A 27,285-nucleotide genomic window follows, 5' to 3' on the forward strand; every position below is an offset into this window, starting at 1 on the left:
TGTTTCTGGGGCACACAGATGCATAGACACACACGCACGCACACGCACACACACACACACACACACACACACACACACACACACACACACACACGCACACACACACACACACGCACACACGCACACACTCACATACACACACACAATCACACACGCACACATGCATGCGCACGCACACACAAACAGCTGGTAAGCGGCTTATGCTCCAGTGCAACAGCTTTCCCATTAAAACCATTCTCCTCATCTGTTGTTGGAGAAACAAGCCTCCTAGAATTGTGACCACAACCCAAAACCCTCAAACAAAAATCCTTGTACAAGTTTTCTGCCCTGCTGTCACCCATAACTGCCCTGCATTACATTTCTGACTTCAATAATGTTTAACCTTGCTTGTTGTGCTCATTGAAAGAGGTCTGTGTTCTTGATTAATAGGGCCATTAATGAGAGCCTTTAGGCCTCTGATAGAGGTCAGTCAGACATGTTACTGTTGCACTGCAACCTTGCAGCTATGCAGGAAAATAACAATATTGAACTAAATGCAGTGGAGATAACTGTGAAACAGATGTGTATACACCCCGAAAGGCAAAACCACACAGACAAGACAGTGAGAAAGAAACACTTTAATTCACATACTTAACTCATTAAAACAAATACTCAAGATTTATTGGAAAGAAAAATGTCACACATTCTCAGCATGTTGTCTGTCCAGCAGTAAACATAGTACCCACCCTGTTTTACTTTGTTTGAGATGTACAGCATTTAAGTTTGACAGGAGAAGCAGTCAGCAGTTTGCTCTCCGTATCTGCATCACTGCTCACGACTCCTCAGAGACAGCTGCATTCATATTAATCATTTTGACATCCGGTGTTGACTTGCCGAATAAAGAAGTTGTTTTTCATATCATCCATTAATAACTGTCCTTTCTCTATTGTTTTGGTAAATTGACCTCAGTAAATGTATACAGACAGAACTGAGGAAACAAGCATGAGGACCACAGACACAAAGGTGGGAGGCTAAATAAAACTGAATGTAATCAAGATGGAGAGAAATGGACCTTAGGCAGCTACAAAATGTTTTCTAAATGTATTCCACTCCTTCTTTTATGCGCACACACACACCCCCACACACCCACCTACACACACACACACACACACACACACACACACACACATCTAAGAGTTGTACCCAACCCTTTCAGAAGAAAAACTGCCAGAACCTTAGCTGTATGATGAAAAATGAATGTCCAGAAACTTTTCACGCAAGGGTGTGGTGACAAATGCTTTTGGTCTTTTTGTCTCTCAAAGAACAGAACTATTGAAGGATTATATTTTATTAAATTCCTGCCATTTTTGGGGTCACTCCTAAACATGTTGCACACCATCTTATCCCTATTTTGACTTTGTGAAAGTTCCAAAACATTTGAAACTTGCCAGAGTCATTCCACCATACATCTAAGGGATCCAATTGGTAAAAGGACATTTTATTATATGTATTTGAATCAAATAGTTTAAAGAAGAAAAAAAAAACAAGCACATGAACAGCTACACTTGTGTAATTGGTTTGTTATATGAAATGCTGTTTTAAAAACAATTAGATGAGACGGAAATTGTTATATTCTTTGACATGAAACTTTTCTTGAGGAAAAAATGTTTACTCTTTGTTTATGGATACATATAGTAAGTAGCCCATATGTATAGAGAATATATATACTATGACTTGTAGTGTTGTCTGTTTGAAACAGCAGGAATGAGTCAACCATGTAGTGACCTGCTTTATGTTAAGAATCGTGTCGGCAGTCATCATAGTGTAACTAGTTTCAGTTCAGTTCTGAACATGTCTATGTTGCTGCACTCAGAGAACTTTCTTTAAGGTACAGTGGTTGAAGTTCTAATTGACTTGCGATAGAAATGTTATCATGCAGAACACTCGCAAGTCGATGAAATGAAATTCTTGACCCCGGGGATGACCATCAACATAAAAAAACCCTCAAAGGATTCAGTAAAATATCCTGAGACATGGAATAAGGATTTCCCAAAAAAACGTGTCACAAACAATAAGCTTCTTTTCAGGGGAAATACATTTTGAAATACTGTCAAAAGTGTGATTTTTAAGATAAGACTGTCAACATGTGGATTTTTTTCCCTTGGACTTTCCTGGAAACGCAACAACATAAAAGGAATCACAAACAGATGTAGATATACCCAGTTTATGCATGCAAATGGAGAAATTACAATTGTGTGATGATTCGGCCTTGTATTGCACACATTAATATTGCACTGTTTAAATTATATTTTGCACTCTTTGATCATTTATATCATAATTTCTAAGGATGTTTATGTTCATGGAAGAAACCTTCTCATTTGTGACAATTTTAGTGCCTCCTATGGACACATTAGAGTATCTAGTTCACATGTTGAAAACTGAAAGTGACCATGAAATCAAGAGAGGAACCACTACTACAATACAATGACCCTAGATGACCAGCAGTAATGCAGACAGGAACCTAGTTGCACACATATACAGTATATTATACAGGATTTTTAATCCTCTTTCATTCTATCAGTTTATTAGATCCAATAACTGCTGGCATTAGCTTTCAGCAGTATTGATATCCCACGTGTAAAGCTGTAGTGAGTGAGTAAATGTCCATGTACTGTATGTCCCTGTCTGTGATAGTACTTTCACTTCTTCTCAAAGAATGTATCTGTAGTCCAAAGATGTTTCATGAAGGAGAATAAAAGAGAAATAAAGGCAGACAGAAACTCATGAACGTCTTGTTTAACAGCATGGTACTGTATGAATCACAACATCCGTTTTATTGATGATATGCTTGAGTGCGTTTTCACTGTGCACAATCCATGTTTAAAAAACCTTCAATGCTGACTCTGCTCACTTACAGTACAACAAGAATGAATCCTGGAGCATAAAAATGGGGGACAGGGGCAATATTTCATAGCACAGGTACATAAATATGAGCGTTTACATGCACAAATGATCCAATGACAACTTCCTTTTTTTGCTACTTTTGCTTAAAGGCTGGTGCTGATAGGAGCAGGGCACAGGGGGCAAGGCAGAATAAACAGTTTTACAGTACAGTACTTAGTTTCCATCACATCAACATGGGGAGGGAAGCAGGGAATCAGTTGCTATGCAGAAATAGAGAGAGAATAACATGGAAGAGATTTATTCAGCTTGTGCACAAGTGGAAATATTGAGCAACTGAACCTGGGTCACATCCCATCCTGACTGTGGACGATTCACAATAATGAAAGAGAAGAACTATGCTGGATGAGTCTCAGATTAAAGGTCTCAGAAGTCCAAAGACAAGGATGGAAGCGAGTTATTACCAATAAAGAGGAATAATATGGGAGCTGACAGTCGGAGCATCAGGTGGCCAGCCACAAGCTTACACATCTGTGTCTTTTTAAGTTAAAATGTCTTTTTTTCCTTACATCACACTATAGTATACATACTGTACAATACCCACCGAATTATGTTCCACAGGAGGAGAGAGAACAGAGAGGTGGCACAGGTTTTTCTTACACTAACATTCAATACTTAATAAACACAGGAGGGCACTCACGCTCAAACTCAAACACACACACACACACACTCACTTTCGCACAAATGGAAAAAAAAACGGACACATAAGATTTAATGCTTCACAAAACAGCCTCATCATGTACAGGAAACTTCGTCTTTAAAAAAAAACGTCTTTACTATATTACAAATAAAACATTAAGCCGTCTCCTGTTGTTGAAAACAGTGAGGGTAATAAAATCATCCTAACCACACAAACAAATAATGGTTATTTAACTGTAAAGTCATTCTTATTTTTGAGTTTGAGAAAGACAGAAAGATGAAAATGAAGAAGAAGAAGAAGAAGAAGTATCTGTGTGATCATGGCGAGAAGATTGAAGTGGCATAGGAAGGACTTGAGTGGTCCTTTGGAAGGGACAAAACCAAACTAAACAAAAAAAGTGCCAAGGTAAAGTGAATTCAAGTAATGTGTGCTTTGTACACAGGAGAGAGAGGGAAAGAGGGAGAAAGGATGGAAGGGAGTCCTGTGGCTCCAACATGGCCATTACTACTGGCTCTTCCTGTGTTCACTCAGGCTGTTCGATGCCTCTGTTGGCGTCTCTCCGCGGGCGGCCTTGGACAGAACATCCGCCCACTTGGCCTGCAGTTCTGCATCCTGGGCACTTAAGAGCAAAGTTTGCTGCGTGTGGCTGAGCTGCACTGTGTGTTTGAGCTCTGACTTGTCACCCGCTGATGGCTGCACCACGGTCACCTCGAAACCAGGAAGAGGCACCGCTCGTGCACCCTTGGAGTCCTGCAGAAATAAATAATCAAATAGTCAATAACAGGAACAGATTTAGTAGTAGAGGGAAAAAAACTGTCAAAAGCAGTATGTAACAGCTTGTCTTTTCCGCTGTATATGTAGTAAACCCTATCCTCCTCTCTCCCTTCCCCCTCTTTCCCCTGTATAATCAGGAAAAGCTCATCCAACTCCCTTTTAATCCTAATCTTTGGAATGGCAGCATTCTGCAGCAGGATTGGGATATTAGTCTTGGAAATGAAACCCGGAGAGGTTTTATCAGGCTGACTTTCCTTCGCCACGCCATCCATGATGAATCACAGCATAAAGCTTTCCAAACGTGATTGCTTTGGGAATCACCCCCCCCTTCAGAAAAGCATGTAAACAACTGGTAAAAATGTATCTATGAAGGATGTTCTTGGTAGATTAAATCCTACATTCAGAGTCAAGGTTTCAAGGAACTACTGGAAATCCAGAATGCTTTTGTATGATCAGTGCAAGCTAAGAGCGAGTCACACAGTCAGGCAGCGCTACCTGAGGTCGCATTCAGGACAAACAAATCCCTCTGGCCCACGTCTACAGCACAAACAGCGAGGCACAGCAGGATCAGATGGATGTGACTAACACATACTCACTGATGTGCACAGGCTTGACACTGTACAGAGGGCATGCTTTAAAAAAAGAGGAAGTACGGTACACAGGACATTAAGAGTAGTCAGACGTGTGTAGCAAGAGGATTAACTGATATACACCAGTGACTATGAGTCCACATGGAGCAACGTGTACAAAGTCTACTGTGCTTTATTTGTCAAATGCTTTGTTTAACGAGGACAAAGACTTACAGTAATGTGTGTATTTTACTTCATGATTATGTGAGCAGAACAATGGTAAAGGGACAATAAACAGCTGGATTATCACACACACACACACACACACACACACACACACACACACAGTGTGCTTGTGTGCACAACTCTTACCTGTCCATTGCTCTGCATGTACAGCACCAGTGGCTCAGCCTTGGTGATGGCTAACCACATCTTGGTCCAGTTCTTTCCTTTCTCCTGCACTTGAAGGTGGCCACATAGCAGGCAGTTCTCCCCTGTTAGAGACGTCTGCCTCTAAAATGATAGAATCACATGCAAATATTTGTAAATAAGCAGATGATTGTCATAAATATGGTATTCATGTCGATAAAGATGCAATTTAGGGCTGATATAACAGAAAGCACCTGACTGAGGACTGAATATATAATATTGAATATCAATTAATTTTCCTATGTAAATCATGTGGTTTCACAACTGTTTCAAGGGGGGTGTATAAATGTGTATAAAAGTTTATCATTGTAATTATTTAGTTGGAATAGCTTGTAATCTATATTGATCTGATAAAATATTACATAATGGCAATGTAGGGCACAATGAGATTTGTCCATGGACAGGTGTCCAAGATCCTGCTGCCCTTTGTGTCAACCATGTGTGGCCTACACTGCCCCCATGTGGTGACAAAGCTAAATGCAACTGAGCGTTTTCTATTTTTCTTGCAAAGAATTTCTGATTCTGACTGAACTGCCATTAGATAAGATAATATTGTATTGATAGTCAGAGGGGGAATTCACGTATCAAGCAGAAACTGAAGTATAATGCACATGCAGCATTTTTTTCTATTACTGTTTTTAAGTGGGGGTTTTTGTCCGTCTCACCTCAGGCACAGCTTTCTTTTTCGATTCACTAACGCCCAGATTCTCCAGGCTGAGGCTGGCTTCGAAACACTCCGGACACACTCGGCTTGTTTTGTTATCCAAAGTCTTCGAACACTTTGCACAGATGGCCTGCAGAAGGACAAAGAGAGAAAAAGAGAAAAAGTGATGAAAGGCTGCGAGGTTGTTATCTGTTAATTGTCCGAAATAAATGTTCCACTGGTTCCCAGACTTCTCCCTCCACCTCTTCATCATTTCTACATGCAACCAAACAGTTTCCAGATTTCCCCTCTTCCATCTGTGCTCACCGCTCCACAGGCCTTGCAGTGGTGTTTGCGCTTAGTGAAGTTGAAGCTCTCATTGCAGCCTTTACACGTTTGCTTCTCTTTTTCCTTTTTCCTGGAACTTTTCTGTAAAATACACATGTAAGAAAACAGTCATGAGTCAAGGTCTATGGGCTGCTCACTTTCAGCACAAATAAACCAAAGGAATGTCCGAGGGCTCATCTTTCTTTATCCTTTGTTTGTCTGACTGTCTGTCTTCCATTTCGACTTTCCAATAACAATGACAAAGACAGAGAGACACCCACACAGACACACTATACTTCTAAAAGACAACTGTATCCACAGCTGTCTGATTGAGATTTTAAATGCACCGTGGGACAAAGAGGGAGTTTTGTTTCTTTCTTTAAACATTAACATGACAGCTTCTGGCTTTCCTTTTGAGGATGAGAGAAGCAGATGGATCCATTACTATTGTGAACCATTATCATCAGTACAGACAGCCAACCTGCAGACCTCTTTACCTTTCAGAATTTCTACAAAAACATCTGTCACACAGCACAGCCACTGAAAGGGCTCACTTTGCTTCCAGGAATTTTAACAGAAACTGAAACAATGGAAAATTCATTTCTAAAATTGCTTTTTTTTTTTCATTTCTAAAAACACTTTTCATCAAAAGCTGTTTTACTTTAGTCGGAGTACGGTGCTCTGCATTTCTGCAGATTATTGTTGCAGTTTCAGCTCTCTGATTTATTGAAACCTCTTCCAACCCAAGCTTCACCCATAAAGTTGTTTGCACTTTATCAGCTTAATGCTAATCTCACAGTTCAGACAGAAAGTTGCAGCTTTCTTGTGATGTGACAGCATATATTATAGGTTTATTTGCTTATGTGTTTATTCATTTCAAACAGGGTCGGTGAACATGGAAATGTTAACATGCTATAAGGCCTCTGTTGTCCCTGAGAAGGTTGGTTGCACACACATACACATAACCTCACAGAACACAGACAACAACAAGCAGAAACCAAATACCAACATAAACTGTACATTAGTTGACGAAGACATACACACAACTATGCAAAAGGTGGCTATTCAGTTATGCTGAAAACAAACCAGGAGTAAGGCAACCATCAGAGTTAAAGTACTAAAGACATGGGCCGTTATCGCACCTAAAAGGGAAAAGATTTTTGAAGTTGTTGACTTAATCCTACTATGTTGTATTTAATCATCCACATAATTGAAGCCCTCATTTTATAAATCAGTAGCGTGTTAGTAATAAAATATTATCTTACTCTTTCATGCAGTCTTTCGCCATCTGAGTCGATTGATGTGTTGCACCAGGGACCCTGAGGAAGAAACAAAAACTTCATGAGCACTAACAGCTTCTGCTTGCAGTTGCCTATCTCTACCACTAGGTGTCATTCTAAATCTGATCCTCTGGCTTGTGTGAAGTGACATTTAGGCTGTGTCCAACTCCAGCCAGCCCAAAGTGGGTCAAAGCAGATCCATAAGAGTTTTGTATACACTTTGACTCGGGCTTTCCCTATTAGGTCATGAGAAGGTTCTGGGATAAGAGACTTACAGGCGCTACATGTTTCAACTGTCAGGAATGGAAAGAAAGAGCTTCTTTATGTGTCTGATACTACTACATCCATAGACGGGAGAGCTGTTCAGGCGGACAAAGACCAGACTATGACAGACTTGTCTGGGTTACCACAAGTCTCCCATGATTCATTGCAGCAGATGACTTCCTAATTAAATGATCAATGAAGTGACTGATTAAGGGAGAGGGAGACTTACCGGTGACTCAGGGATGTGGTCATCTTCCCGAGAGAAGGAGCTGTTGAAAGCTTTATTGAATGTTTCACTGTTTTGTTTGTGCCGTTCAATAGTAGCCAGAATCACCTAAGAGTCAAAGAAGTAAAAGGGGGGGAGAGAGAGAGCCATAGTTGGAAAAGACAGACAGAATGAAATAGATTGATTAAATTGATTAGTGATCGGACACACCAGTATTTAAATGAATTACTTTTTTGGGCTTTATATTTTTAAACTACATTCTTACAGCCTCTGGTTTATCCAGAGTCTATTACTTAACTTTAGAATAAAATTGCACAAATTAAACTGAGTCGAAGCGAGGTTCATAGCTGTAGACCCGTCCCTTCTCTTGTCTAAATGCGGCCTTTTTTAATTCAGCCCGTCCCTCATGCTTTTAGTGTCAAAACACAACATAACATCTCTCATGCACTTCCCCACCCTCTCCTCAATGTTTTAATCAGCTTTCCTCTGCTGTGGTGGACTAAATGAGCAATAATGAGGAGCTTTATTCGAGAATTTAATTCCCAAACAACCTGAATGAGTGTGGGGAGGAAATCTTTGTTAATTCCATTTTCTAATAAAGCAGAACTACCAAAGGAGCAGGCTAATAATGCTGAATGTGGACTTGAGAGAATAAGGTGACTTCATGTGTGCTGGTGCTTGGTACTTGCCTGTATCCAGTCTTCCTTCTCCTCAGCGGTCCTGTAAAACAGCCACAAAAAAAACAAACATTATGTTGTATTCATTGTTACATTAACTAAAAAAAAAAAAAAAAGAATAAATACATTAAATAGTTTCAAATATTCACATCAATGGTTGTAAAAGCTAACAGGAGCTAGCTTGCTGCTGACAGCAGCAAGCTTGCCTGACATGCTAACAATTTAAGGAGGGACTTTCTTAAGTGCTGGTCAATGGTTGAGGATACGTTGTTGTATAAAGAGTAATTTGTACAGTGTTTAGATTTTCAGACATGTGTATCAATGAAAGACAGACACCTGCACATGCTACAGTGTCACAAGCTAACTTGAGCTAGACATTAGGTCTTTGCTTGTTCATTGGCTGGCTTGCAGTTGCTGTCATCTAATATTACCTTTTTAAAGAAAATACTTAGAATCAAAGTAACACTGCCAAAAGTATCATATTTTGAATGGTTTATCAAGGATAAAAAACAGTTGTTGAATAAGAGAATTTTGAAAGAAGATGTCTACATTAAAAAAGGCTATTATTAATTTGCCTATTCTAGCTTAATTAATTTCACAACACACTTCATAAATTTTATAGCTATGTTTATCTACTTGTTTACTAGCTAAATATATCCAATAACAATCAAATTTCCATTTTAATTAACTTCAAAATGAGTTTCCCTGTCAGTTCAAAACATGTATTTACCTAGCCTGCAGCTCCAGTGAACGCTGCTTGCCAATGATGGCAAATGTGTGAGGAAGGTTCTGCTTCACATTTTCCTGCACCTAAGGTCAAGAAACAGAGAATAGTAAATGTGTATCCATCAATAAAAAAGGCAGAGGAGTCACGAAAAGATATCTAGCAGAACAAAAGGAGCAGCAGATGTGTACCTCCATGCCAGCGATGTCAATCCTCTCTCTTACACTGAACTTCTGTCCCATCAGTCTGAGTTTAGGCACACAGTATAGCACCATATTGTTGAACTAGATCAAAGACAGAAGAAAAATTGATCAAACATAAAAATCCCCTCCAGAAGAATGAGCTTGTAATTAACTAATTGAACACCTTAATGCTCTTACCAAGTAGAGGTATCGGTCTTGTGCTGTTCCGTTTTTGGCTGACATCTTCTTGATATGTCCTTCTTTGATGAGCTCATTAGCTGGGTTTACTATGTCTTCCTCTCCTCCAAGCCTCTCATAAACCTCCAGCAGCTTGTGCATTTTCTCCTGGACACAAAAGCACAACAGACAGATGAGAAAACAAGGTGTAGAAAATACACTAAAAAGAAGAGGCTATGAACCAAACTCCATTAGGGGTGGTGGTTTTTATTATCAGCTTCTTAAGCCACTCATTCATCCATCCATAGGTTTTCAACCAAAGGAAAGAGAAGATATCATATTTCTTCATTGATTCAGAAACACATTTGTCTGCTAATGATGTTTCAAGGTTGTGAGAAATATAAGTAGCATGGCCAGACACAGGAAAGCGATGTAGAGGATGATTGTTAAAAAAGAGTCAGGCTTCCTCAAGCTGCGAAACCCAAGGCAGGAAACAGCAACATCCTGTCTGTACTAATTCAACATGTCGACTCCTCCAGACAAACTCTTGCAATGTTGCTGACTGACAGAACAGCATCACACACTCTTGGGTAATGCATTAGCAAGTTCTTGCACAGCTTGATGAGACAGAAAAACAGTGAAGGAAAGAGGTGACAACAAAAAGAAAATGGATGAGTGAAGTTAATAGGTCTTATTAGGTCTTACCATTTTCCTGATTGCTGCATTGGAATGGTTAGCTGCAGTAGAAATAAGTTCCAGTGCCTCTGTAATAAGAATTAAAAAATGGAAAGGTTAACATGTTAGCTTAACATAGTTTGAGTTAAACAGGACTTGACTCTGATATCATGATGAAGTATATCATCTATTATCGTAAAGCATTGTGTAGTAATATTAGAGTCAGACTTTATTCTCTTCTTTTTTTTTTTTTACACATAACAAAACTGCCACAGTTTTAACACAAGCTGTATGATACAAATGTACCACAAATTTCTCATCATTTGAACACACACTGACTGCATTAGGCTGGCTGCTAGCCAATTGAGAGCCAATGCCTGGGAGCACCTGAGTCAGCCATCTTAATCATGACCTACATAAACAGTAGAGACACACAGCCACAGGAAATGAGGCCAAAATAACTGTGATTAACTGCACGTCAGCTGGAAAGGGAGGAGTGAAAGTCCTCCCATGGACTCCAACAACAGTGCAGTGAGGTTACATTCTCCAGGAAACGGACACAAGGAAGTGGGAGGAAAAGGTCATCATGTAAAATGTATGTGGTCCTGAAGACTGATGCACTACTAAAGTAAAGTGTGCTATCTGCCCTTACAAGGCAGCAGATGAAGAAAGGGACTACTGTATTTCAAGATACGGTCTAATGTGAGCGTGGCATACCAACAACTGTGTAACAAGATGTCCTGGAGCTGCTCAGAGTCCTGACATTACACCAGTAAGAGATTTCATACAACTGGTTATCCTAAATACGGACCAAGATAAAGGGGAAAAAATCTACCCAAAAGATTGTGTGAAGAAATTCTGTTTAAAAAAATAAAAAATCTCTAAAACTATAGATTTGTTAAAATGGATGATATCAATTAAGGTATTTTTAGTTTATTAGCTTGTATAAAATTCCCTGAGTTTTAAAGGTCAGCTAAGCCCCCGATCACATATAACACTGTGTGTATGAACAGCTGTTTGTTCCCCACTCTCCCTGACTCCTCACATGACATGTTCTTAAATGTTCTGTCTGGTAGAATCCAGCTAATGGTCTAATAACCTTCCAGGTATTATGAAAATAAAGCCGTTGTTGTTTCTGGTAACACATCTCTTCTCTCTCTACAAGTTTTTCTTGACAGTATTGAAGTGTTAAATGATATTAGGTTTTACAAAGATTTATAAATCCAAAAGTCTGACAAAGAAGTAAAGAATCCTTGTATCATGAAATCACATTAACCTGGCCCTAAAAAATATTTTAGCTTTATCATGTAAAAGTAAAGAGCAGCAAGACGCAAAACCCATAGAGGACAAAGGTTTTCAAGCAAATGCGTTCTCTTTCAGCAAAGTAGATCTTTTTTTTTTAGCTTTTATGAATGGTAACAGACTTGTAAAAAATAAATGATTTTTTTTCTTTATAGAAGGAGATATTCTCTCTAAGTACATAAAACCATTAACTCTGTACTGAACGGTGCAAAAAGAGTAAGAACCTTAGTGATCAAACTCATTACAGGTTAAAATTGAGATGCACGGGGGAAGTAGAAGAAAAAACAGGTCAACAGGAAGCCAAAAAAGTGTAACTGCAGATTTCTTTTGAACCCAAAGTGAATCTGATATGATTATCCAGTGTCTGTGTGTAATAGTAGAAATTAAGAACTGGTTTAATGTCTCACTCTCTGCATCTTTTCGGTCCAGAGCGTCTTCAGGCAGCTTCTTCAGGTAGTCTTTGAGCAACAGCTCGTAGCGAGGAATCCTTTGGACTGGCTCAAGCATGTGGTGTTGCAACGTCAGATTCCCACAAACATCCTGTTTCTGTTGCAGCAAATACAAAAACAAAGGCTCAATAACAGTTTATGTCGTGTGAAGTTTAGAGATTGCATAAAGTTGATGGAAAGTCTGCTATTCAAATGGTTTTCTATCAGAGAGAACAAGGAGTTATCAGTTCACAGGTAAATGTGTACCTGTATATTCTGAACGACACTCTTGAACTGTGACGACCGCTGTGTCCAGGTGTTGACCAAGTCCATGGCTCGGTCAAAGTTCTTCACATATTCTCCATACATCTTCATAAACGGAGCCAGTTTCTGGAGGATGTCTCCAATACGAGGGGTCGAGTCCCTAAAGAAACACACACAAAACAAACAGATGAATACCATTGGCCAATTCACAAAACCTTCTAAGAACATGGTACTCATAACTGTGGTTCTATTTGTTGAGGACAGCTGTGTAGTGCTGAAAAAAGGTCATTTTAGGGCCAGGCACATGCACACATGACAAAAAAGGGGATTGAGCGCCTTCCATTTTGTAATCTTTAGAGAAAGTTCTAGATAGATACTTTCAATTTAGCATTAGTAATGTTACCCAAGGTATGTTTAGCTGTGTGTGTGATAACAAATTAAAGGAAGAAAGTAAGGAGTATCATGATGCCTTGAATTTCCCTCGGGATCAATACAGTTTCACAGTACATCATGTACAACTGCATGTTGTTTTGTGGAGGCAATTCTTTAAAAACCTTTTTGTATTTTTTTTTTTTTTAACTTACTCCATGTGTTTTCTTACAAATGTAAGAAAACACATGGAGTAAGTTAAGGTAAGTAAGTCCAAAAGCAATTGTCTTGAACTACTGATGTTTCCTATCTTTTTTTGCAGCTATAATGTGAAATAAAAGTAAAAATTCATTTCACGGATCAAGCATTGCAGATAGTCTAATTACATTTAAATCTTTGTAAACGGACAAGAGCTTTTAAAGCACATTTCTAGTCTTCTGACTGCTCAAAGAGTTTTGACACCGAAGATCACACATACACATTCAAACCCATCCACACACTGATGGGAGAGGTTGTTATGTGAAGTGCCCCTCATTATAAACTCATCCATTCATACAAGAAAGCAGGAGCAACTTGAGGTTATTATGTTATTATGCCAATGATGGCTGACATTGGTAAAACAAGTTCATCCTGATGTCACCAATGTCACGTTGTTTCCCAGCCTTACAGCCTCCACCAACAGACCTCAAACCATCTCTAAAATGACAACACACTGACGCTTTCGTAAGCTGTTCAACTGCCAAGTGTTTATTTCTCACCATTCTCCAGTAATTCGCGTCTTGAGCTCAGGGAGCAGAAACTTGTCGTGGAAGCAGTAGATGGAGGAGATGTTGGAGAAGATCCCTGTAATGACGTCCTGAGGGATTCCAGCTTCTGTTAGCTTAGTGCAAAATACCTGCAGAGAGAAAAACAAAATATATTTAAACAAAAGAAATAATGACTCTGTTTCCAAAATCTTCTAAAATACATTTCATTTACGATGCAGTCAAGTAAATGTAAACATTTACATCAGCTATGGCTTCTCATGTGGGTCTAGCAGAAGCACCATCGTCATTTATTTGGTTTTGATTGTAAAAATCCAAACCAAACTAATCAGCAACTGCCATGCTGAAACAATATCATGACCCTGGGAAATAAGCTGCAACTAATGACTTCTTTTACTCCAACCTAAATTGTTATCTCTAATAAAAGTCTTTTTCAATTTAAATCACATTAAAAAAAAACAATCAGAGCAAAATGTGATGACAGCTTGTTGTAGTTTTAAACTGAGAAATATTCAACTTAAAATGTTGTTAAACAATAAAAGTCAGGATTCTTAGAAGCTCAAATTAGTATTATTTTCAGAACTCCAGCTTGATAAAAGACTTAAGGGGGCACTTTACAAATGTTTTAAGTAAAATGATTTGGCTCGTCGTGGCTTTAGTTAGCATGTGAGACCTTAGTAAATTATGTTGAGGGCTTCTCACATTTTGAGAAAATCCCTCTGATGATGATCTAATGAAGTGATTAATGTCATCTCTGACTGAAACAAAAACAGAGGGTCTGTGTTGCATACTAGGTGAGTAGTTGGAAAGATGGCGCACATAGGCTCCCATGAAGGATAATTTGTGCGGAAACGTAATTTAAAAAAAAAAAAAAAAAAAACCCTGACTGAAACCAGAAACTAAATGTAAGGAGATCTGTGTGTTTTTTTCGACATGAGTCCCACAATTTACAGAAACGCAATTTCAATCACAGAAGAACCCTTTTAAAAATTGGATCATCTATCTAAGTCATTGATTCAATTTAAAACTATCACAATAAATTAAATGAGTTATTAAATCAGTACTCATAAGTAAATAACAGAGGGGGAACTTGTATTTAATCTGATCGTAACACTTGCATGGTTCAGCTTTGACGTCAATAATGCATCACAACTTCTGTAATAACTTGCTTCACTCATCACTTCTTTTATCTTTGGCTTTCTGTCACTCACTGCAACAGACTGGCACGATTGTTACCAAGGTAACCCATGTCGTGTGAGAACAGAGAAACAAAAACAGGAAGTGAACTGTGAGGGTTTTCAGCCCGCTATAGCTCATAAACCATAACTTCTTTGTGATAGCGCATCTTTCATACCACACAATATTCTCAACAAAGATGGCTCAGACTGAACCACCACAAATAAATTCTCCTGTCAGACACAAGTGAGCAAAGAAACAGACTGAAATAACAACAATAATCCATTTACATAAAAGAGATAATCCGCCGACTAAACAGGATTGAGGAGAAGGTTAGGAAGTCAGAGCTCAATCAGGGTGTAATGCATTATCAATAGAGGAGTTTAACTGGTCAATCTATTCATTCATCAATGCAAATGAGGAACAGTTTGATGATAATCAAGAAAATTTTAAAACATATTGAGAGTAAGAAATCATTTTCATTTCATTTTTTTTTTTTTTGCAAATCTAATTGTTTAATTATCTTTATTTAATAATTAATGAATATCTTGGGTTTGTGGCTGTTCTTCTCACTAAACAAAAGAATATTTCTTCATATTTTATAAATGATTAAGTGAAGTGGTTGTAGTATGATTTAAATGTGTGATTGCAGGATATATTAGGAGTAAAATCCATTTAAACAGCAAAGTATGGGTCATATCATTGAGCCCAGATAGAGCTAATTATAAACCAGGCTGGGAGTCATAAAACACAGACCTTTAATCCACAGGATTTATATACAAGTAGTCTAACTGTGAGGGACAGTGCAACACACACACACACACACACACACACACACACACACACACACACACACACACACACACACACACACACACACACACACACACACACACACACACACACACACACACACACACACACACACACACACACACACACACACACACACACACACACACACACACACACACACACACACACACACAGGTGTTGGAAGACAAAGCTGTAGCCTATGTATTCTCTATGTGTATGAATATAAAATGCACAGACACACTCCCTCACACCGAGTAATCCTGTCAACTAGAGGAAGCTGGTTGTCTGGTACATAACAGAGCCACACTTTAAATCCATCTCAGCCCTGAGCTCAATCACTAAATCCACTGGCACACACGCCAGATTGAAATTGGAGCCAGAGTCACAATGACAAAAAGGAAACTAAGATTTGAAAATGTTACCTGGTCAAGGAGGTTGAGTCTTTTTACGTAGGCCTCTTCAGTCTGGAGAAGCTCTTTGGCGATGTTGAGGAGCTTCTGAGCCTCTGAGCACTGAGGGAAACAGACAGACGTCAAGAATTTACTAATGCATATAATTTGAACATGCAAACAGAACCTCCCACATAAAGCAAAGGAATGGGATTCATTTCTGGATGCAAGGATATTAAGATTTTTTTTATGATAGCCACAAAATCACTCCTTGAAAAAACAACATAATTAAGACAATAAAAAATAATCTTACTAGTCAAGAGTGATCTGCGTAGAAATATGTAATGTATAGCTTGTCTGGGACACTTTTCTTTCACATAGATATTTCTTGTTCTTTCTTTCTTCTTTCTGTGTTTGCGGTGGCCTGTGTGAGCTGTGTCTAAGCTGCTGTGTGGACTCTATTTATAGACATATTTGTGCAAAACAACACTCCATATCGGTCAAATGCTATAGCTGTTGTTTTCGTTGTTAGCTCAACTATTAATCCTCATTGGCTGGAAGGCTGCCCTCCGTTTCATAAGGAGGATTAAGAAGGTCATGATGTGCCTTCAAGTAAAGATCCCACCGTGGATGACTGAGATAATATATAAATGTATTGCTGAAATCTTTTGTGTTGACCTCTCTGTGCTGAGTGCAAAACAACATGTTATTTTCTTCCTACTTATTTCTTTTACAGTTTAATTTTAGTTATCTATTTTGCTTGTTCGTTAATAATGTTGTTTTTACATTATTTAAACTGGAATTCTTTGCAGCTAACACCTATGTATTGGTTTTATTCCCTCTGTCAACATTGATGCTTTAACTGTTTATACCTTTTATATGGGATGGATTCAAATAAACAGCTTATTAAAAGGACCACTTTGATTGTGTCTCTAGGTAACACTTTTTTACATTTAAACACACTAATAAATCTTAATTTTCAGACAGATAATCAATGCTACACTGCCAGATGTTTTCGGATAAGGCAGAATATATCAAATGTGTTTGCTGTCAACCAATCCTTGAAAATGCTACTGTTTATCACTCAATTATTTCTTAAGGGTCATTTTTATGAAGGTAGATGACATCCAGTAGGACTGTTAGAGTCACTGCTGTGCTTTTTATATTTATTAAATAGAGCTTGGAGGTGTCTGGAAATATGCTATGTCAGATTGTATCTACAACGACAATACTTTACGAGATTTTTGTTGAGAATAAAGATAAAGAATACATATAAAGAATCAGCAGTTTTGACAGCTGAATCAAACAACAGAAGCTGCTGACCACGACAAGTTCAGCATATGCACAGACTTTCACCAAGATCTATATTAGTCACTGGTTAAGTTCAGCAGCAATAGTCACATATGAACTGATGTGATGAAAATGAAGATACTTTTGTTTGCTTTTTTGTGAGCTATGGTTAAAAACATGTGAAGTTAAATGAAATAATAATGGTGCATGTTCTGATTACTAAAAAAGTTAAAACAACAAAACAGAACACAAATCAGGATCCCTAAGCATGAAAACTATTGCTAAATGTTGGTTTCACAAGAGCTGTGTCTCAAACACACACACACACCTACACACACACACACACACACACACACACACACACACACACACACACACACACACACACACACACACACATTACCTAAAGCTAGCAAATCTTAGCATGCTAACAAAAAATGAAACTCGAAGATTTTCATTGTTTGCAAAGTGGATGAAAGACAAAGTCAGCACAAACACTGAAAGTTCACTCTCCTATCCTCTTGCACTGCACATCACTAAAGAACTCACATCCACAGTGATAAAAATGTCATCATTTGGCCATCAGCATGTGAGCTGTGTCACCAATTTTCACATTCATAGAAGCAGTCACATAACACTTTACACACCCTTCCTCTGCACGACAGTGTCTGGATCAGGAAACACTGCAGAGTGCAGATACCTTTACCCAGAAGACTGTGGGTGTGTGCGGTCAGAAGAGGCCGCGGTAGTTTGCACTTTGTGCTCTGACGTGACTTTTGGATGTGTGTAGTAGCATAAAAACACCATCACGGGTTGATTTTTATTACTCTCAGCTGCCTTGAGGTTCTGTCTAACATTTACTGAGTATGTCTTTAGAGTCCCTCCTACTTGAAATTCTGTTCAAAACTTTTTCATCTTTTTGTCATGACCTCCCGAGTTCTTTCATCTTGTAAGCCAAAACATCTCATGACTAAGAAACATTGGCTTTCTGAAGGTATCACTGACAGCACATGAAGGTCATTAGAAAGAGTTTGTGTACTCTTATAAGTTTTCAGGGTTGTTTACAATCAATGGTCAAATTGAAGGACATGAGGAAAGAGAAACTTGAGCTCAGCTGTCAGGAATAAACAAGTCTTTGGATCATTTTATCTAACAGCCATCAGAAGCTCCTGTTACAGCTTTTAAGCAGGTATTTGTTCTTTTATGAAACTGCAGAAGTGATATAAGATAAAGTCCTTTATTTGTGACTGGCAAACTGAGACTGTAACAGAGTCTAAGGTTTCATGTGGAAGTGTTCTTTGAAACTGTTCGCCCAGGCTGAGATAATTATAGACACAAGCTACTTTTTTCCACATCATGAAAGGCAGACTGACTCTCTGAGATTAAGCTTTTCACTTCGCAGGTTATGCTCAATTTCACATTCCTGAAAATCATGATGTAACATTTAACATTAATTAAAAAGGGCCAGAGTGTTATAAACATTGAAGCCCGCTTAAGATTTAAATTGTGACCGTCCCTTTTTACGACATGATGGGGTCGAAGCGTGCAAGGTACTCACTTTGTGCACCTCCGGTTGTGTGTCTGTCAGATAGCCAGTCTGTGTATCCGTCAGAGAGTGTATTTCTCCACTACTTCCTTCATCCAAGTCACTGTCCTCATCCTGTGTTGAGTCTCTCTTGTTGCTCAGGGTAACACAGCAGGACACACTCTCCGTTTCTGTGACGCTGTCGTAATGATCCTCCTCGTCGATGGCATCCTCGTTGGGGAACACCTCGCCCTCTACGGTGCAAGACGGACTGTCGATGCCACTGTCCCGGTTAGGAATCTTCCCATTTTGCTCCGAGGAGTCTGGATTGTCCAAGAGCTCGTGGGAGGACCCTTCCTCCCGCTCCACAACGTCAAGGCAACTTATGCTGTCGTGTGTGATCTCAAACTCCGCAGAGTCGTTCAGCGGGGCGTCATCTGAGCCGTCAAGGTGCACAGAGGCCAGGTGGGAAAGTTCGGATACCTCGTCAGTCCGTTCTGAGGTGCCAAGTGCAAGTTTGTCCACGGAGGAGGAGTCTACTGCGACCCTCGCCGTGTCTGTGTCCTGGCCGCAGGAGGAAGTGATGTCAGACGCAGTGTCCATTCTCAGACAAAGGTGCAGCTGGGAGCGTGGGAGCACCCCAATGATGGGCACCCTAGGAGGGGGAAAAAAACAAAACAATGTCACACTTCTATGAATTAAATTCAACTAGACCACATGACAAACAGATCACATTCAAGTTAACGAAACTGCTCTGTCTCTAATACCGACACAATCAATCCAAAGGCTTTACCTTGAATTCTCGAACCTCTCGATGAGCTGCCCCACCTTCTGGGCCTCTTTCTGTGGCTGTGTAACCAGGCCAGGAGGAGTCACGCTGGGCTTTGGTTTTGGTGGAGGAGGGGGAGCCGGCAGGGGTCTGGAAGGCGCAGGAGGGATCCTCTTCGGTTTCTTATCTTGCCCGAGGGCGAGCAGGTGTGTAGGTTTAGGGGGCACTACCGATGCAGAAATCCAGACAAGGCAAAATCAGCAGAGCAAAATACAGCATGAGGCGGCAGACATGAACAAAAAAAAAAAAGATCAGGTGCCATTTATAAATCCAAGTGAGAAAACCTCCATTGCATTGACCATGTTTGAGGGTCTAGTTTCCTTGTTAAAAAAACAACAACTTCCAAGACAAGATAAAACCATGTAGTAGTGGTGCAGAGTGACTCCGACACTGAGCCTCACTTCTCAGCCACTTCCTATTTCAGAACAGGATGCTGAGATGAGTGTGTGCGCATGTCACCACAGTTATAGTTAGATTTAAAAAAAAAAAAAACACTGACAGAGAAATGACAAAGCTCATCTTGAAAATGCATCTTGCACTCGTATGCGTGCTCTGTATGGTGTAATTATTGTTTCACAGTCCAGTCTGTATATTTGCATTTACTTCATTTGCAGAGACACAAATGTCTGAAAGCAGGAAATGAAAAACATCACCGTTAATATAAGCACTTCCTCTGTCTGTGTGCATGTCACTGATAGACAGAGAGATTAGCAGGCTTTTCTTTAAATAATGTACTACTGTGAGCACAGTTTTTAGAATGGTCACATGACTATCATTTTTGTAGTTATTATAGATATGCTATATGTTGTGTATTCTGTGTTAGGGTTTTGTTAGAACTAATTATTAAGTGTCTCTTACACATTATATAGAATACAATCAGTAAGAGTAAGGGTTAGTATTTAATGTATACGTTTCACATTTATATAATCAATTTTGACTGCACAGCTATAAAAACAAAAATTACCTTTATAATTTCTTCTTAAAATAACTTGTAATTCAACAAGACTTCTTTTCTTTGTTCTCATTTAGAAAGTCTAAAACATGTATATTCCCAATTTTAAATCTCCACGGAAACAACATTTCCATCTGAAAAAGCAGACCAAAAAGTCCAACAATAAAATGTTTCGATATACATGTTCAGAAACGGACTACTTTAATTTAATCAAGTACTTTTTGGTGAAATTGGAGTAATGCGTGCTATAAGATAAATACTCTAATGATGAGCAACATGAGGAACAGAAAGACGTTCATCAGATGTGAAACATGTTTTAAAGTATGCTGTCATCATAAGAGCATGCCTGTACTTGTACTTTAAACATGTTGCATAATGACTTTCCTTGTTGGCAGTTACTTATTATCACTACAAGTGACATGTATTTATTTTTTGTAAAGCTATTTCCTATTTAACAACATACTTTCATTTTCATTTTTAAAAATATACATATTCTGCTGGCTGTATCATGAGAGTTTTGGAAAGACAACTTTTCTCTACTAAACAGGAGGGCGACCAAATGTGCAGTATCTCTGATAGGAACAATCTGATACAAACACTGGACATTACAGTCATTAAAACAACAGACAAGGGATGAGTCAAAGGACAGGAGTCTAAATAAACAAGAAGAAAATATTAGATTGAAGATTGCCATCTTATACCAGACATGAGAAATGTTTTGGTAAGACATTATATTATCTGGGGATTAAACAATGGGTTGATTATTATACCAAAACCCTGACTCAGGGGAACTATTGGCCGTCTTTAGCAGCAGCTCCTGCACAAGTGCCCCACTCACTTGTGACACACAGCATGTCATAGAGGACAGCTTGTCCTAAATAAAAGGCAGTTAAATGGCAGGGGTTTGATCCTGCTGCACCTTTCAATTATAATGACAGGCTCAAAGTCCATCACAGCCTTAAAGGGGCCGCAGCAGATTTTTACCTTGTGGTTTCTGTGCAGTCAGAGGTCTGGGTGAGGTGGAGGGCTGAGATCGGGGCTTGATGGCGGGCCTGTCGTGACATTGTCTGGGGGTCGGGATTTTCTTCACCAACCGTGGGGAACACAGATAGTCCACTGATCCACACTGGTACTGCAGAGAGGAGGCAGGGAGATCTGCAAGACAGAGACAAGAAGAAAAGGCATTTTTTAATAACATTCATCTAAAAGACACCTCCATAAATACAGAGTAGTCCTGCGTTAGGGATGCAGTGGTGCAGTGATGTACGCGAATGACCTTGAGCTCAGTGTGTGTTTCAGGATGTCACCCTCAGCCAGAGAGCAGGGTGACCAGGGAGGAGGACAGAACCCTCTGCAGAATTAACTGAAATTCAAGGCCTGAGGCAGCAGGCACAGAGCTACAGAGGCTGTGTACAGGTCTGAGACAGGTATCTGATACAGCTCATCTTCTCTGGACACTTGGACATAGACCCGATACATGTGTACTACTAAAACTGAAGATGGCCAAATATAGCATATAGTAATGTAATATTCAGCATGATCAATCCATTCTTGGTTGTTTTTAATGGAGCCATTTGAGAATCGGAAATTCTGCTCTACCACCAAATCTATTTGCACTTGTACTTCATGTCTCCCATGCACCTAAATGTGATGAACAATGCTCGGCCAGAGGAAGCGGTGAGAAACACAGGAATGAGGTGCTGTGTGAGATTATATGCATTCAAAAAAAATTAATTTTAAAAGCAACTGAGAGACAGACTTTTTCATTGTCAACCAGTTTTATGTGAGAAGTTTTCATGCGAATAACCAAAAGAGAAAACGATAACGTCTACGGTTTAGACAGCCAAATACCATAAACACTGGCAAAAGGAACGAAATGCAGGAAAATGGTAACTAGTTGTCTTTCAGTGCAACTTTGTAGTGCAGGGAATGAAAAAGAAATGAAGCTTTTGCAACAATTACAGTGCTCTGTGTGTGTGCTGCAGAACCACAAACCCGTGGCAGCCAGTGTTTTAGTTCTAATCTGAAGCATCTCTTTCTTAAAAGACAGTGATATCCCTAACTAAATTATGTTCATAAATATGCAAAATGGATCAACACATATCTGTCCCTTTCGGCTCATGAATCCAGTCATCTCAACTCTTTCTCAACTGGGATTACAGCCTGAAATTGCAATGAGCCCTGGAACATCTAATTTGGTGGGTTTTTTTCAGTCATGCCGCAGGCAGCGAGAGGAGAACCAGTAATGAGTCCTGATCTGCAGTCTGCCCAAATGTGGCACACTGCAGGCTTTCCCACCATCTCTGCCCCACAGAAGAATAAGAGCAGACATTGAGCTAAAAAAGAAAGAAAAGAAAAAAGCAGCTCGAAAGATAAAACATTTTAAAATTATGCTAATACAATTTCTAAATTGGAGATGACTTGCGGGTTGATTCAGAGGAAAAGTGTGACCTATGATCAACTATGGAAGCACATCTTTTCGTCAAACGACTGCCTTGTGGAGAACTCCTTGACCCAAGACTGGCTGGGGTCATTCCTGGGAAAAACAAACAGGGGTGGAAGAGGGAGACAATATAGGGGCTGATGGTACCTATGGAAACTCTGTGCAGTCATGGTTACCTGAGTGCAAAAAGAGGCCCTCATATGAAACGGCCTCACACCAAACAGGGACTTGTCGACACAGCAGACAGTGGAGCTGACACTTCCAGTTTTTCTTAATTAAAATCTTACTGACCAAGCATAAAACAGCACAGCGGCCTATACAAGGTTTCTAATCAAAATTAGACAGGCATGAAAATAAAGACACAAATTAAACGAGTCAGTTGAACATTTTTTGAAAAGAAGAGTGGGTTAAAGAGCATTACCTTGTCTCCAACTGTTCAGTTTCACATATCCTAAGTCCAAAGGGCAGCTAAACTGAAATAAGTCTCCCACACAGCCCAGTTAAAATCAAAACAAATCCTGCCGTCCCAGTTTGTCCAAATGCGTAGGCCTATGTGTCGAAACAGAATCTTTGTTGTATTAAAACATACACCTTAAAAAAGAATCCTTCAAAGCTCAGTCCTGTATTATATCCACATGAACACGCATTCATCAATCCTTTCCCAGGTGTGTTTGAGGAGCTGCACCTGTCTTTTTCACCTGCTAAACCTGATCCAAGCACCTCCTCCTGGTGCCAAAGTGACGGCATGTGTGTGTCACTGTGGGGCCAGGTGATCGTGGTGTTACTTTAACAACCCTACAGGATATAACTCGGCAGATAACACATGACTCATTTTACTCTGTTCCTCCAACTTATTTTGTTAAACGCTTGCTTCAAAACGTTGGAAACAAGCCTGTAATTGATTTAAACTCTAAGGGATCGAGGAGATGAGCAGAGAATATTTTCTTTGTGTAATTTTAAAAAAGGCTTTTGTTAAAAAACGCACACATGAGAGCACTGATCATGAGCTCATTCATTTCCTCTCCTCTGTTCCAGTTACTGTGGGACGACTGAATGGGACAATTAAACAAGAATTACACGTCCGAGGGCATAATCACAAGGCTTACAATAATCAGCTACCATTTACTGTTGAAACAGCTGAGACACACTATTAGTCACTATACCTCGCTCTAATTAAACCAGGTAATAAATAGCCTATCCTTCCTGTTAGTTTATGGCTCTGACGTAACATACTCACAGAGAAAGTACAGTGTACTGTTTTTGTCGGCAGGCAACCGGAAAGGCTGCATTACAGTGCATTTCTAAACATAGTGAAGAGATTCTTCCTGCCTAACTCATAGAAGAATTTAAATATTTTCAGGTATTTTACATGAACACGCTGTGTCTCACTCTGTCAGTGTGAAAAGCACACATCCTGAGCAAACATTTACTGTAGCTGTGATGCTGTAACAAGAGAGAGACCTGAGAACTGTCAATCTTTGTCATGTGTCATATTGTTCAGCAATGTTTGAGCCTCATTTCACTGTTTCCACCTCATTGCAGAAATATTATATTCTCCAAAAACAACTTTTGAAAGGACAACAACATAATTTCTTCCCTGTTCTCCTGGACAGGTATCATTCACATTTTTCAGATGCTGATGCCACACCTGAGTTTCAGTACAAATACCAAATAGGGCTGTTTTTCTACACCCTACTTTAAGGACTCGGACATTTGTTGAACTGCATCCCCAGAAAGAACTAAACATGTAATGAACTTTCCAACAGCCTTGCTATAAACATTGTAATTTGGTCCATTCTCCATAGAAAATTCACAAAGCTTTCACAAGCATCAGCCTGCTTGTGTTAATGATGTCAGGGAAATGCTAGCAAGATAATATGATTAGCTAAGGCAGCTAGCTCAATAGATTAGCCCATACATGCTAAATCATAGCTTCTATGGCCAACCATGTTAGCATTTTCATTGTTAGTATGCTTTACATGGGTAAAAGTGGGGCCTTATTAGCTTTGCTTTTTCAATTGTATATATTTAAAAATTAAAAATAAACTTTTCAAGAATGCTTCCTTTATAAAATGTCCCTTTGCTAAACCCCCGTTTTAAATCAGATAAACCTAATCATCTTAACTAAAAACAAAAATAATCAATGCTAGCTTTAAGTATACGTCAAGGCTTTTTGTTTTAGGCAAAGCAAAAATTACAGAATTTAAACAGTTAACTTGGATGACTGGCCACACTTAGAGCAACAAAATGCAGCTAACACAGAATTCACGGAAGGGGGTCAGAGTGGGGAGAGGAAGCTGACAGAGGAGGCTATAAAGAGAAAGAGAGGAGAGCTTTTCTCAGCAAGCAACCAGAGAATTAAACTGGGATACTAACACGATCGCTTATGCCAGGGCATTTTGGAAAATTGATCGCTGAAATAAACCTTTTTGAGCAGGTTATTCACATATCCAATTACCAACACACACCTAAGCTACAGCTTTGTTTTTTTTATTGTATTGCTATGATGTATGTTTAACATGGAGCATATTTGACAATAAAGCCTACCTACCTACCTACCTACTAAGCTATGGCTGTCAGTCACTGTCGGCCCTCAGGCGACCTCCTCACAGTCATTTTTTACCCATCATCCCTTGGGTACACTCATGCCCCAGTGCTGTCTGGGAGACAGATCACTTTGATTCAGCAGGGTCTCAACACTCAGACAACCAGTCAATCAGGTCTCCTACCCCTTAGCCGACCTCCAGTGATGCTGAGATGACAACCCCTGCATCCAACACTTCAACCACCAAGATTTTGCTGAATCCCAGTGACACTTTTTATGAGGATGGCATCTCATTATTCCCATATCAGATTTAACAATGTCTCTGCCATGCTATAGCTCCTCTTCTGCTCTTTTTCTGTCTGTGTCTTTCCCAGTATCTCCACATAGAACCATATTGAACTTGATAATGTGACCTGTAACCCTGAAATACTGTGTCAACCACACACTATGCAAGGCTCAATTGTGGTTTTCTATGATATAGAAAACAGAGCAATTCAGGGTGGAAAGAAAGAAAGAGGTTGACCACTATTATAATTTTCTTCCACATCCTATATCACTCTTCTTCTGCACAGTGTCGAAGGAGACAAAGAGGCATGGATTGACCTTGATCTACTTTCAATATTGTCCTTCAGCAGTTCAACATGTTTTCACTTTCCGGGAGAACGGTTAATGTACTCTGCGGGAGTGGTTTGAAAAGTTTCTGTAAATGTATGGTGCTTTTGTCCCAAGTATCAACAGTCATACAATCCAGTACAGTATAGCATCTGGTCCCAGATTACACATCAAGGCCTCACATCAAGCGACTTTTGCATTGTCAAACAAACTATTGGTGTGGAACTTTCTGTCGATTGTTTGTTGCGTTGTTTAAGGACTGAATGGTCCCTGAAGTTTTAAAAGCATTATTAACCAGGGCAACAGGAGGTAGAGGCAAGTCATGTTGTTAGGGAATGTCTGTAAATCAGGTCAGTGGGCACAGCATGCACACTGACATGTCTCCCAAACTAAGTGGGTGGATTTGATCAACTCTCACTGATTAAGACTAATGCCAGATGGATATGGTATATTTGTTTAAACACATATTGATTTGGATATCAGAGGAGAAGAATTCACTGGTTGCATGATGTGGCAGCTACTGTATACAGTTATTTTTTAAAATCTAGAATGAAAAGGGCCTTAATCGCTTGGATTTTGCAACCATTTTGCTCAGACATTACCATTCAAACATACTCATCCGACTTCCTTGTAAACATACCTTTAAAAAAAAAAAAAACCTGTGGGATTATCTCAGACCACCAGAAGCTACTCCCATCTATTCTAAATGGGCTGCACACAGTGCTGGGAAAAACCCCCCCCCACACGAATACAGTATTTCTACACAACATTGTTTTCTGCTCGTTATAAAATAATGAATCCAAATGGGACTTTTATCGACACATGATTGGCCATTATCAGCCAATAATTTCTAGGCTGATAGATGTATCAGTTGAGCTATGAGTAGAGACCACATAATTTAATGGGAGATAACCCAAGGGAGACACTGAGAGGAGGCACAAACAAACAATAAGGAGGCAACAGATTGCTTTTAGGTGTCAAATGAAGAGATTTCTGGCTCTTGTAGAAGCATGTCACAGGGGACACAAGTTAAAGAGGAGGTGGATAGGATAAG

At 39.4% G+C, this 27,285-nt stretch overlaps 1 protein-coding gene across 1 annotated transcript in view; it reads right to left on the minus strand.

Annotated features, from left to right (window-relative positions):
- Window positions 1–2,769: 2,769 nt before the first annotated feature.
- fgd (faciogenital dysplasia) overlaps window positions 2,770–27,285 on the minus strand; it is a 51,344-nt gene continuing 26,828 nt past the window's right edge. The window contains exons 2-19 of the mRNA XM_079358885.1: window positions 21,616–21,786; window positions 19,644–19,845; window positions 18,884–19,505; window positions 16,069–16,158; window positions 13,649–13,785; window positions 12,525–12,681; window positions 12,237–12,375; window positions 10,558–10,616; window positions 9,874–10,020; window positions 9,685–9,777; window positions 9,500–9,579; window positions 8,782–8,812; window positions 8,096–8,200; window positions 7,588–7,641; window positions 6,323–6,424; window positions 6,018–6,146; window positions 5,296–5,436; window positions 2,770–4,330 (exon numbers count right to left, since the gene is read on the minus strand). Coding sequence (XP_079215011.1) covers window positions 4,085–4,330; window positions 5,296–5,436; window positions 6,018–6,146; window positions 6,323–6,424; window positions 7,588–7,641; window positions 8,096–8,200; window positions 8,782–8,812; window positions 9,500–9,579; window positions 9,685–9,777; window positions 9,874–10,020; window positions 10,558–10,616; window positions 12,237–12,375; window positions 12,525–12,681; window positions 13,649–13,785; window positions 16,069–16,158; window positions 18,884–19,505; window positions 19,644–19,845; window positions 21,616–21,786 — 2,705 coding nt within the window. The 3' untranslated portion in view covers window positions 2,770–4,084. The remainder of the gene's footprint in view (window positions 4,331–5,295; window positions 5,437–6,017; window positions 6,147–6,322; window positions 6,425–7,587; window positions 7,642–8,095; window positions 8,201–8,781; window positions 8,813–9,499; window positions 9,580–9,684; window positions 9,778–9,873; window positions 10,021–10,557; window positions 10,617–12,236; window positions 12,376–12,524; window positions 12,682–13,648; window positions 13,786–16,068; window positions 16,159–18,883; window positions 19,506–19,643; window positions 19,846–21,615; window positions 21,787–27,285) is intronic.

This window comes from Symphodus melops (genome assembly GCF_947650265.1).
Source record: "Symphodus melops genome assembly, chromosome: 13".
NCBI lineage: Eukaryota > Metazoa > Chordata > Actinopteri > Labriformes > Labridae > Symphodus > Symphodus melops.